Raw genomic sequence first — 14,380 nt, 5'->3', positions numbered from 1 at the left:
GCCAATTATAAGATAAGCTGTTTAGAGGGGAATTGCAGCAGTGGACTGTTTGAGTAGGCAATAAATTATATCGTAAACATTGTGCAATATGATGATGACCGTTTTACAATGTACGGACATCATTGTATTTAGCATCTTTGAAATCAGTTTATTTGTATATTAGTTTAACTGTATTGGCATTAAATAGAAATCATGTAGCAAGTAGCTATAGCAAACAAAAAAACCTTTAAATTCCGTTAAAAATAAGATAATGGATTTAATTGAGTCATGGAAGCAACATGTTTTTATACATGCATTATTTAAAAATTAAATTTTTTATAATTTCATTATAAAATATAAAAATATTTATAAAATATAAGAATATTTATAAAACATTAAAATATTTATAAAATATAAAAATATTTTTAAAATATAAAAAATATTTATAAAATATAAGAATATTTATAAAATATAAGAATATTTATAAAATAAAAAAATATTTATAAAATATAAGAATATTTATAAAATAAAAAAAAATATTTATAAAATATAAGAATATTTATAAAATAAAAAAATATTTATAAAATATAAGAATATTTATAAAATATAAGAATATTTATCAAATATAAAAATATTTATAAAATGTAAGAATATTTATAAAATATAAAAATACTTTTTCGTAGTTCTTAATTTCTTTAATGGAGTTATGTAAGTGAAGTGTTTACATGCACTCTAACTAAAATTGTAATTTTTTTCAAAACGCAGAAATGTTTAGCTATTTAGTTCTAATTTTCTGTAATGAAGTTATCTAAGTAAACATATTTACATATACAAACTTAAAAAAACAATATATTTGATTAAAAAAATATTTAAAAAGTAAAAGTATTTTACCTATGTAGTTCTTATTTTCTTTAATGCTCTTGGAAAAGTTTTTCTTAAAATGAATTTGCTTTGGCAGTTCTTTACCTAAATGACAAAATTAAAAGAAATCAGAACTTTTAAAGGTATCTAACGTAAAATAAGATACATGAGTTCTAATTTAAACTATAAATCAAAACTGAATATTTTGTTTGTATATTGATATAAATAACAAAACATTTCGTAATATTAAATGGCATTAACTGTAGTACCTATATAATTTTCATGAAATACTCCTTAAATTTATACTATTTTCGCATAAATTGTCTTAAATTCAAAATCTACAACCTTACAGAAGCATGGATTAGAAAATTGTTGAATTGAAAAAAATCTTGATTCTTTTTGCTTCAGCTTCAAAATTGCTTAACCCTATGTGAAGTTTCTATGTTATTGTAAAAAAATACAGAAGGATATCCGATTATTTATTAAGTTAAATACTTTCTTCAAATATATTAACTGTTTATCCATTTTAAAACCCAAATAATTATTTACGGTATGGTTTAAAATTTTAGCTTCACGCCCAATTAGCTGCAGCTTTTTCTCTTCATTTTCCTCGGCTTTTAAAAAATTCCTTTAAAATATAGATTTTACTTTAATAGTTTTCATTGAAGAATTTAAATAACGAACATTTGAACATTCTTTTAGTTCACAGAAATCTAGAAAAAAACAAAATTAAATTAAAAATGTAATCAGCCTTTTTACTTTAAATTTTAATATTAAATTAATTGCACTGGAAATATACGACTAAATTATAATGTTAATGAATTTAAGACTCATGCAACCAAAATGTTGTATTGTTAACAGGAAATATATTTGTATATCTTACAAGGCTAGAGAAATAATTATAATTATTCTAATATACACGGAGAAATTATTAAAATGTACTGAATGGTAATGACATTTAAGACCTGAATATTTTGTTTAAAAAAGTAAAAAGGTTGATAACATTATAATAATTGAAAAAAGAAACTTAGTTCTGGTTAATAAAACTAAAATATACGGTATTTGAACCATTTATTTAGTGGTATTTCTGTTCATATGGTAAAGGCTTACCTGGAATTCTGGTTTTCAAAAACATGGTTCTGTTTAGCAAATATTTAGCAAAAAATACAAAACTAAAAAGTAAATTTAAAAGAAATTTTTTTTGCCATGCTTTAAGGCATCATGATTAAATTACTATATTTATCAAATTATATCACATATTAAGAAACCATATTTTAGTGTTAATATAACCAAAAGTAATTAAAAAAGAGCATAAGTAAAAATTACCGAGCCTTTCCGTGGCTCTATAGTGCCGCATATTTCACCATATTCAGGTTGTTTTGACTATATTTTTATTAAGTGCTTTATGGTGAAATATACTATAAAATTACACTTATCGTATACAATATCATACAACATTATTGTGCACATCTTTTTATACACTACACAATCACACTCGTACTAACAATAAAAAAAAATTTTGTTTATAGGAATTACATTTAAATCAGGGTTGGGTTTTTGACGTCAAAAAGTGGTTTTTGACATGACAAGGGATTAATACTGGTTTAAACCGTCAAAAACTGAAGTTTGCCAAGAAAATATATAAACTTCAAAACTACCAACAGTTGTCATGCATTATATTAAAATTTAATTATACTATAGGTAATCAGCAGGTTTTAAAATATTTTTTAATTAAAATTAAGGTAAAATAACAGATTTAAAATCTCAGAAATTTATATTCAAATGCACGTGCAGAAAAATTTTGCACAAAAATTGTTTAAATATTTATATTTTGAAAAAAATTTTTTTTTGATATTTAAGAAAATTAAAAGTTTATTACTATGCACTTTTAACATATAAGTAACATATAACTAATATTTATAAGGAACTTACAAGTTATGTTGTATAAATACAAATATGATACAAGTGTATAAAACTTTTTTTTTAATGTTTTACCGAATATCTTTATTATCCGGTATGTTAATTTGAATTTAAAAGAAGTTATATTTATGAATAATGATAAATATAATTCATATTGTTTATTATATTTATTTATAATTATTACACTTATCATTTTAAAACAATTTTTATCTCTTAATTTTTTTTCTCCACTTGTATTAAGAATACAAATAATGCATATCTTGAAAGCAAGAAGTAATTACTCAACAGCTGAATATTTAGATATTCAACAAAACTATATAGTATTCAGCAAAATAAAATTCACAAGTATTTGGATAAACTAAATTTTCAGCATAGTAAATGAATAGGCTGAATATACTGTAAATTGACACTAACTACTCTGTGTATTTAACAGAAAGCACTTAAATTTGTATTGTCTTATGTTAACTATGAATTTAAAAAAATTGAAGATTTAAAATTCAGAATTACTGATTTTTCTGAAAAACTAACAACCAATCACAAAAGTCAAACTAAACAGAAGAACATTACAGTCACTGATCCATGAAATATTTAAACAAATTATTATGGAAATTTTTTAATTATCCTAATTAAACACATAATTTTAAAAATTAGAACATGCATCACACTACATAATCAAAATAAAAATGATGGAAGTAGAAATTTAATTCAAAATTCAATAGTCTAGTTCATTTGCTCCTATATTACACATTGCTCCTATATGCACATTGGTTACTTCAAAATATTCCATTATATATTTCCATTGTGTTTCTTCAAAATTTTAAATTTATTTTTTCTAGAACATATTTAGAAACACTATCCTTTATAAAAAATATATAAATTTTATGCATTAATTAAATTTCACATATGAATATAGGCTTTTGACATTTTTGACAGTGAGGTTTTCGACGTGACGGTTTAAACCATGGTTCAAACCGTCAAATACTGTCACATGTCAAAAACCAGCCAACCCTGATTTAAATGTTTTGCAAGTCATGGGAAATATTTACTATTAAGCTATTATTCAACTATATTTTACCACACTATACAATTATCACTGCATATATTATCATACATCGCTATTATACACTACTTTTTATACACTACACAATCACACTCCTACCAACAATAAAAAATTATTTTGTTTATAGTAATTATATTTAATTATTTTACAATAAATCATGTGAATAGCTATATTCTATTATATTTTACCACACTAACAATTATCACTGCATAGATTATCATACATCAATATTATACACTATTTTTATACAATAAATAATTGCAATCGTACTAACAATAAAAATATATTTTGTTCATAAGAATTATATTTAATTATTTTACAATAAGTCATGGGACTAGTTATTACTCTATTATATTTTATCGCATTATAAAATTATCACTGCATAGATAATCATACAAAATTATTGTACGCATATTTTTATACAACACACAATCACACTCGTACTAACTATATTTTTTGTTTATAATAATTATATTTAAAAGTGTTGCAAGTCATAGGAATTATTTACTACTGCGCTATTATTCTATTGAAATTTAACACACTATACAATTATCATTGCATAGATCATCATACATCGCTATTATACACAACTTTTTATACACTATCCGACATCAATCTTACTAACAACAAAAATATAATTTGGCCTGCAGAATTATATTTCAATATTGTACATGCCTAGGAAAAATATATATAGCATTACTAAGCAAGGGGTAAAGTTAAATCTTTGCTTCAAACATATTCTCCAGCTTTTACATCACTTAAATATTTGTTCCTAGTTATTAACAAAAAAAATTCACTTTAATGAACTAAGTTTTGAGCTTTATTAATGATCGGCGAAATCCATCTGAATATATATATTAATAACAAAACCTGGATATAATTACTTCCCCTTTCCAATTATGTCAAGAATTATGATTATAATAAAAGAGCAGGAACAATCCTTAAAACAAAATCTTTAAGATCGTGCTGAGCTTGATGGGAAAAATATTTCTCTGAAACAAAAGATTTACTTTAAAGCTCAAGATTCAGAAAACTTTTACATTCATCGAAACTTTTTTTCAAAAATCCCATTACGTTATGAAAGAAATTTTTCTTTTCTCCACGAGTGATCTTTTGCACGGAACCTTTCAACGCTTCAGTCAAAATTGCGTGCGTCAAAAGACTGTGGAAATGACTGAATTATGCGACATGTAAAAACATGGGTTCTTTTTGTTTCGTTACGGAGAAGAAGAAGAAAAAAAGAGAAACAAGCCATTTGAAGAAAAACGAGAAGATTTTAAGGAAAGAAAGTCAAGTACATCCTGCTTTTTGAAATAAAATGTCACCATTTTATAAAGCCATTGCAATTTTTAGAAAAATCGGATAAAGAAAAATCAAGCAATCGATGTGTACATACGTACTATGTTTATTTTAATAATTTGTTAAAATTTTTTTAACTTGGAATATTAAAATATAATTAAAAGTTTAAAATGTGTGAATTAAATAAAAATAAACTCGATTTCCCATGTATTCATTAGCTTAATACATATATATATATATATATATATATATATATATATATATATATATATATATATATATATTCTTTCAACCAGGGTCCATTTATTGCAAAAAACCTTTTCAAGGAGCTTTTAAATTGTAAATAGATACAAGATTATGCTCGGCACTGTAAAATTATAATAAAAAAACTTAATTTTTAAAAATAAACAGCAATTGTTGCTTCTAAATTAGAGGTGCAACATACAAATATTTGGTATTTAGCCAATACTACTGAACTCAGAATATTCATTTCGGATGAATAAAGGAAGAATCGTCTGCCGAAGACAAAACTTAATTCGTTTACATCTATCTTTCTTGATTTCTGCCCGGGGAGGGTTTATTCGGTTAACAAAATAATAATGAAGATAAACAAATTTGTGAAGGGTCTGTTAACGCACCCATATACCCATATTTCTTCTAAACATATTTCCTATATATATATATATATATATATATATATATATATATATATATATATATATATATATATATATATATATATATATATATATATATATATATATATATATATATATATATATATATATATATATATATATATATATATATATATATATATATAATATATATATATATATATATATATATATATATATATATATATATAATATATATATATATATAATATATATAATATATATATATATATATATATATATATATATATATATATATATATATATATATATATATATATATATATATATATATATATATATATATATATATATATATATATATATATATATATATATATATATATATATATAGATAGATAGATAGATAGATAGATAGATAGATAGATAGATAGATAGATTTATTAGACATAATAAAATTAATTCTATTGCGACTTTTAATTTCCAGGATCTTTTCAATAACATCCCCTGTTTCTAAACTGAAAGATGTCCTTTTGAATTATTACTGCGATTTTGATTATTGGAAAATTCTAACTAATTTTTATCTTTGTAATAATTATCTTTACAATGCTAAAAGATATTTTTATTCAAACTGATGGAATACCAGTAGGATATAATTTTTCATCTCCCTTAGCTAACTTATTTTTGCATTATTATGAAAAAAATCATACTCTTAATATTAAATTTGTTTTTAGAATTACTGATGATTTAATTACTTTTAATTTTCAAGATTATACTATTTGATTTAATAATATTCACCCGAAGGAATTAATCTTGCTTCGTAATCATGATGATAATATTAATTTCAAATTTTTGTATTTGGGTATTATAAAAGAAATATTTGCTTTGTTGATTTATACGATAAAAGAAATTATTTTAGTTTTAATATAAATAAACTAATTACTTGGAATTCTAATGTTTCTAAGAACATTTATTTAAAAACCTTTTTTAATCAAATTAAGAGAATTAAAAGAGTATGTAGTAATGTTTATTTATCCAAAAAACAAATCGACAAACTCTTTCAAAATTTGATAAAAACAAAGCTAACGTAATTAAATTCTATATAAAATCATTGAATTAATTGTATATTATTGTAAATAAATTTACTAAAAAACTGCTTTGTTAATTTATATAATTTTCAGCATGTGAAAATCCATTTCGGGCAAATCCATGTCTAAAATTATGTTCAAAACAGGCAATTCATGCTTCTTTCTCTTTTCTATTTTATTTTATATTTTTCTTAAATAAAAGTAAATTTTCTAAAAATATTAAGATCCAACTTCTTTAAATTATCCAGTATAATATTGCCTTGCACATATCCTTTTCAGGCCCATCCTTGGTAACTAACAAATCAAACGCACTTCAGTACTGCAGTAAGAATGCACTATAAAACAAAACTCCTCTACTTACGCTTTTACCTCAATTCGCGCTTCTGTTTTCATACTTTGTAATCTGGCAATCTTGCTGCGAAAATATTCTAAATCATTCTTAAAAAGTTTCCGGTTCATATAAGTTCATTTGAATTCCCTACTCGCTTTATAGATTTCGTTTTATGTTTTATATTGTTTTTTCTTTCCATTTTATTTTCTGTTTTTACGTGATATTTTTACTTAATGAGTTCTATTTTTTGTAAATTTTTTGAGGGCTCCTCACACTATTGTATTGATATATTTTCCTTTGGCTACATTGATGCAATATTAGAAAGCACTCCTTTTTGCGGATATAATCGTGTGAGCTGATGAAAAGGTTATATCTTTTATTTTACGGATTTGTATTAATTTTTATCCTTTTTTTCCGGATTTTTATTATTTTTATTATTATTTTCCTTTTTTCATTGTTCTGTAATTTTTTCCATGTTTTCTTTATATATCCTACTTATATTATTCAACTATCCCCCTTTACGAAATTAGCAATTTTGTGAGCACCAATTTCACTCTGTGTGAAAGGACGAGATCATGGAAAAGCACCATTTATGTTAAGATGCCCGGCTTTGTGTAAGGACTCTTAGGATGTTGAAATAGAAGATAAGAGTTTGATTTCTTTTCTTTTTTTGTTTTGTTATTGTGTTTATTCTGTTTATTGTTTTGTAATAGCTACGTTATTTTCTCTCGAGCTGAGAAAAAAGTATGGCCAAAACTACCAGAATATGGTAAAATTTACCGTGTATCTGACTCTATGGGAACACCAAACAGTAATTTTTCACAATGATCTTTGGTAAAATTGTGGTTTGTGATAACATTTGGCAAATGTAGCAAAATTTGATAATTTTATTGTGATACTTTAGAACATGGCATAATAACCATTTATTCGGTTAAATTTCTTCTCAGGTTTTTTATTTTTTGCTAAATGTGTAGTAATAAGAATTTTAATGTTGATACCCGGAATTTCCGGTAAATTGTTACCATGTGGACTGAAAAAATATCAAATGAATGGTTTAAATTTTGGTTTTATTAACCAGAAATATGATTTTTTTTGCCTGAAATATCATTCCATAAGTAGGGAAATTTTACCGGAATCATTTTTCTCCGTTTATCATTCGAAATTATTTTTATAGTCATAAACTACGAAATATATAAATTACATTCAAAATATCTAGGCATAGTTCTGTCTCTAGGCATAAGGTAAGCCATATTCAAACCCGGCCCAAAGATTGAAGATTATGATTGAATTATCCATATACAAATCAATTCAATCATTCAGTACAGATTACTTTGCCTCGAATTATCTTCAAACCTTTTCGGTGCAACAAAAAAAATTACATCGAAGTTTTTGTCAAGAAAAACTATACGAACTGTAGTCATTGTGTTAACGATCAAAATAAAGCAATTCGTATTATAATTATAATTTTCAAATTTTTAAGTGGTCAATAAATAAGCATTGCTATCTAAAGATGAGAGCTATATCAGATGAGAACTATTGCATTTTTATTGGTTATATATTCTAAAAAATAGAATGATTTTATTCTGATTCATTTATAAAATAAAAGTTTATATGTATTATCACTGTGAGAGACATCATTTCTATTCCACAGCATGTAATCGTAAGGAGGTTTTAACAAATCCAAACCAAACATGGTGATAAACCCTAATACCCTAATACCTAAATAATGAGTTACTTTGCATTCTCAGTTGATTTATTTGTTACATAGGTATGAAGCTAACCATTATTGGATCAAATTACCTACCTCGATAGTTTATTTATCTACACTAATAAAAATGTACAAGAACGGCGAATAACTGGAAAATCAAATAAAACATAAGATCTAATAAGATAACATAATTTTCGGTTAAGGATTCAGGTACTAAATCTAACATCAATATTTAGTTCTTTTTCTTCTAAACTTTAACTTATTTCAAATTAAAATAATTAAATAAGCGCCTTTAAAACATTTAAAAATTGTTTAATGAATATGGATCACCCCCTAAGTTTAATGTTTAAGCATATTTGCAAACTGATATTTTATGTTTTCTTTCATTATTATTTAATTAGTCCATCCTGTTCTGCAGAATATTTTATACTGAATCTTATGGTTGTTTGTCTCCATGTCCCCAATACCATTTGTTTAAAATAAATATATAATGGTTGCAAAATGGTTCAAAGATATCAAAGATAATAACGTCAAAAACCCACCCTGAGATAAATCACGTCACTTACAGCTGATAAAGCGAATAATGAACGTCGATATCTCTTTAAGAAATTGTTATTGTGCTGATTTCTTGAACATTCTGAAGCGGGATCTATTTTTAAAGATATGTTAACAAATTAAAAGAGCATCTGCTGAAAACGTAGATATGTTAGCGGTTTTATCTGGTATTTTAATTTTAAGTGATTAATTTAATTATTCAATAATAGAATACTAGCTGATATTGACTCTGGTTTTACAGAGCTGGAATAAAAGTATGAATCAAAAATTCTTAATCATTGCGCATAAATTAATGTGAATTATAGTGAAAAATTATTGCCTTACTATTTATTTACTGAACTTATTTATTAGTGAAGTTAAGAAGGGGGATATAACACATAGCTAGAATTGAAGCTCTGACAACATAAGTTGAAATTTAATTCAGGGGGCAATTTCGCAAAAATATTATAATTTTGCCTCGTGATAAGAATAAACATAAATTATTGCAAATATATATATATATATATATATATATATATATATATATATATATATATATATATATACATATATCAAAATAAATTGTACAAAATTACATAAGTTAAAAGGGGGATATAACACATATTTAGAATTAAAGCTCTGACAGCATATGTAAATTTAATTCAGGACTCAATTTTGAAAAAATATTCTAATTTTGCCTCGTGATAAAAATAAACATAAATTATTGCAAATATATATATATATATATATATATATATATATATATATATATATATATATATATATATATATATATATATATATATATATATATATATATATATATATATATATATATATATATATATATATATATTATATATATATATATATATATATATATATATATATATATATATATATATATATATATATATATATATATATATATATATATATATATATATATATATATATATATATCAAAATAAATTGTAAAAAAATTACATAAGTTAAAAGGGGAATATAACACATATCTAGAATTAAAGCTCTGACAACATATGTAAATTTAATTCCGGACTCAATTTTGAAAAAATATTATAATTTTGCCTCGTAATAAGAATAAACATAAATTATTGCAAAAAAATATATATATATCTCAAAATAAATTGTACAAAATTGCATAAGTTAAAAGGGGGATTCAACACATATCTAGAATTTAAGCTTTGACAACATACGTACATTTTATTCAGGACTCAATTTTGCAAAAATATTACAATTTTGCCTCGCGATAAGAGTAGACATAAATTATTGTAAAAAAATATATATAAATATCACAAAATAATTTTTTTTAATCAAAAGGACCATAGATATGCATGTTGTTCTACCAAAAAGAAAAAAATCAAAATATATCGAAGTATGTACAAATAAAAATGAGATTATTAAGTTTAACATATTTTTTGAAATAGGTAAATCGATTCCGAGTTATTAATATCTATCTCATTACTTATGATGCATCGATATTTTACAATCAACGAAAGTCCGACTTTATTACTGAAACTATAATCCATTTCCTGTTTTTTCGTAAAGTTTTAGGAGTTTGAAAAGCCGAGTTGATGTTATAAAAAACTAATTATTATATAAATAGCAATATGTCCCTATATATGCAACACATCTTGCTATCAAATAAAATTAACGCTATAACAACTTATTTCTTTGAAAAAATTATGTAAGAAAATTATATTATATTAGGACATTAGTTTCTCTCAAACAATAAATTCATGGAGAAAATATCAATATACAGTACATTACATTAGTTTTCTTACAAATAAACATGAGATTACAAAGTGCAAATAGGACGGTTACTTTTTAATACTCTTAGCAAATGATTTTAAAAATAAGTTATATTATGGTGTGAAAGTTTTTCAGAAAAATGAATTATTGTTTAGATGATAACCTAAAAAATGAACGTACAAATCTACGCTATCTACGTAACGTTATTATTATAACCAAAAATAGATGAAAGTAAGTATTTTATACTTATTTATCCAACCTGAAAATATTTTTTTCAAGTATATAATTACTTTCTGTGTTTTCATGAAATATGTCTAAAAATGTACTGAACAGAGTAACGATATATTTCTTATGAATTCATTGTTTAAGATTTAGAATAATAGAAAGGTGTTTCGCCTAATTTGAAATGTAATACTACTTAAAAATGTTTAGTTCATACAGCATAGATATGTAATGCATCAACATGCGTCTGTATCGGTGTATAAGTCAAGCCCCTTTAAACCTTTAATATTTTACGAAAACCAGAGGATTGATTTATACACTGGTAATAATGTCGGACATTCGTGGATCGTAAAATATCGATATATCATAAGCGATGAAAGAGGCACGGATAACTCTGTACCAATTTACCTATTTCGAAAACTATTTTAACATGTTTATATACAATTTTGCATTTTCTCTCATCAGATTTTCTTTACAAGTAAAGTTTTTTTTTTCAGAAACAACACGTTGAATGTCACGCTAATTTTACATAGCTTGCCAGTCTGGCCACGCGGTAAATAACTACAAGCTAAATTAACCAATATTAGACAGATTTTGCCAGCTTTTTAAAAGGTTCAGCATGACATACCTGAAAAAAGTGGTGAATTATATAAGCCTACGAATAGTTTAGAAATAGTGGTGGATAAAAATCTACAAAATTGAATTTGTTAGGGTCACAATTAATAAACTACCACTTGAAAATTTTTATTCGCTGTCCGGAGAAGGTTGGCATCTCTGTGTATATAAATAAAACTATTTTTGTGTGTTCTATATTGCAATTTCTTTAAACCATTTTAGTAACGATAATGAAATAAAAAAATTAAAATTAAAAATTTACTCGAATATGTGTTTCTAATAATCATGACTTCACCGGTCACCGATGATCCCCGTGGAGCTACGAACAAACTCAGTGCCGATCACCGGTGACCCCCATGGCATTCAACGTGTTAAAATTATGTTCAGAAAGGAAATAAATGTGAAAAAAAAATTCAACATTATTTCAAAAATGTAATGCGATTGATTGTTTTAAAAATATATTATAAAGCTATAAATTTCAATATCCCTAAACCCAGCTTTGTTGGGATAACACTAGCAGTGCCAATAACATTAGCAGTGCCAATAACATTGATAATGCTAGTAACATTAGCAGTGCCACTAACATTAGTAGTGCCGTCATATCGAGCCCACTCTGCAATGTGTACTACATCATCTTTATCTGCTGTATCCCACAAAAAAATCGTCCTTACTCAGATCCAAAAATTAAAAATTCTGCACTTTTTAAAATATTTTACAATGACATTTGTCAATGTGTCAAACATCATTTGACACATGAGATCTATATCAGCAACGCGGGAATTTCCTGTTCTTGTAAGCGTTTTTGATGTGAAATATTTTTAACTTGAGATTTTGTAGACTTCATATTTTTCATGTTCTTTTAACTTTAGAAATTTTCAGATCTGTTTTCAGTAATAGACGTACAACCCCGATAAACCAGAAATTTGAAATTTCGTAATCAAAAACAAGGGTTCGACTTAAACACCTGAATTTATTTAAAATATCAATAGAATTCAAAATTCGTAACCGCAAACGTTATTTTTCAATTCTTTTGAGAAGTATCCACTTTCTATATTTAATTTATTTGTTTTTCTATTCTACATTTCTGATAGGAAAATTAAAATCTTTCAAAGCACTCTCGAACATGAATCTTAATAAAATATCATATCTCGAGTACTAATAGTTTTTAAAGCATTTCAAACAGTTAGTGGAAAACCTCATTCCAATTCCAATGCAGATATTTTTAAAATACATTAACTCTTGTAATATAATATAATCAAATAGGAATTCTTGCATTTTCCCTCCGGTTTAAACGGTGAATTGCTTTTAATAATCCCAGGGATAACCACACAGGATCAGACCACAGAAAAGGGAATATTCATCAGTGAGTTGGATGCTCTCCAAGTCTCTTATAATTATTTCCCCGTTACTATTTGTTTATTGATTATACAAATAATTTAAGTCAAATAGGGTTACTCTGTATTAATTCTTCGTCTGAAGTGGGCAAGGGAATTTGCATTTTGTTTTGAATTCAAAAGGGAATTTTGTTCCCAAATTAGCATAACCATAGTTCTAACTAAAACTATTCTACCAAGATAGCGGCAAGTCAATATATTGCTTCAAATAAAGCTAAGTTTGTTTTGTTATACACAGGGATGAGAGTAGTTGGAAAGTAAAATCGAGGAAATTCAATATTAGATATTATTAAACTTGTAAACCATGTGATTATAAATCCTGATGATTAATTTTAAAATTGCATGAATATATAAATATCAATCACATGCATGATTTTAATTTAAGAGAATATGAATCCCGAAATGAGGCTTCTAAATCACATGAATATGAAACTCTATATCGGATTTAAAAAATGCGAAAATACAAATCATGATGCGTAATTTTTAAATCACGTAAATACGAATCACGATACGTAATTCTTAAATAGCGCGAATACGAATCCCACTGTCTAATTTTTAAAGCACGCATAAATAGGAAAATCGATGTTTGATATTACAAGCGCAAAAACGAATCACGACATTGGATTTTAAGCTCGCAAGAATACGAATCGCTATATAGGGCTTTAAAAGTGCGTAATTACAAATCGCGATATTGGATTTTTAAATCTCGTAAATAAGAATCGCAATTTACGACATTTAAATCGCCTGATTAAGAATCGCAACGTTAAACTTTTAAATCAGGTAAATACGAAAATCAATGTTTGAGGGAGGAATGAGGACAATACTTTCGCTTCGCAGAAAATTTAATTCCAAATAAAATATTTTAACTTGTGCACAAAAAATTCCATATTTCAGTGGAAATCAGCGGGAAAAATGGAATAATCTGAAAAAAAGCGGAAATCCGCGAATCCGCGGAAGA

At 24.9% G+C, this 14,380-nt stretch overlaps 1 protein-coding gene across 1 annotated transcript in view; it reads right to left on the bottom strand.

Annotated features, from left to right (window-relative positions):
- Positions 1–14,380, bottom strand: part of LOC107440764 (adhesion molecule nephrin-like) — a 213,430-nt gene that overhangs the window by 9,279 nt on the left and 189,771 nt on the right. Inside the window, exon 11 of the mRNA XM_043044524.3 lies at positions 871–945. Within this exon, the coding sequence (XP_042900458.1) occupies positions 871–945 (75 nt within the window). The remainder of the gene's footprint in view (positions 1–870; positions 946–14,380) is intronic.

The sequence above is a fragment of the Parasteatoda tepidariorum genome, chromosome 2 (assembly GCF_982258835.1).
Source record: "Parasteatoda tepidariorum strain Cologne lab strain chromosome 2, Ptep-v5.0, whole genome shotgun sequence".
Taxonomy (NCBI): Eukaryota; Metazoa; Arthropoda; class Arachnida; order Araneae; family Theridiidae; genus Parasteatoda; species Parasteatoda tepidariorum.
Note: the sequence above shows the minus strand (reverse complement) of the source record. Positions and strands in the feature narration are given on the sequence as shown.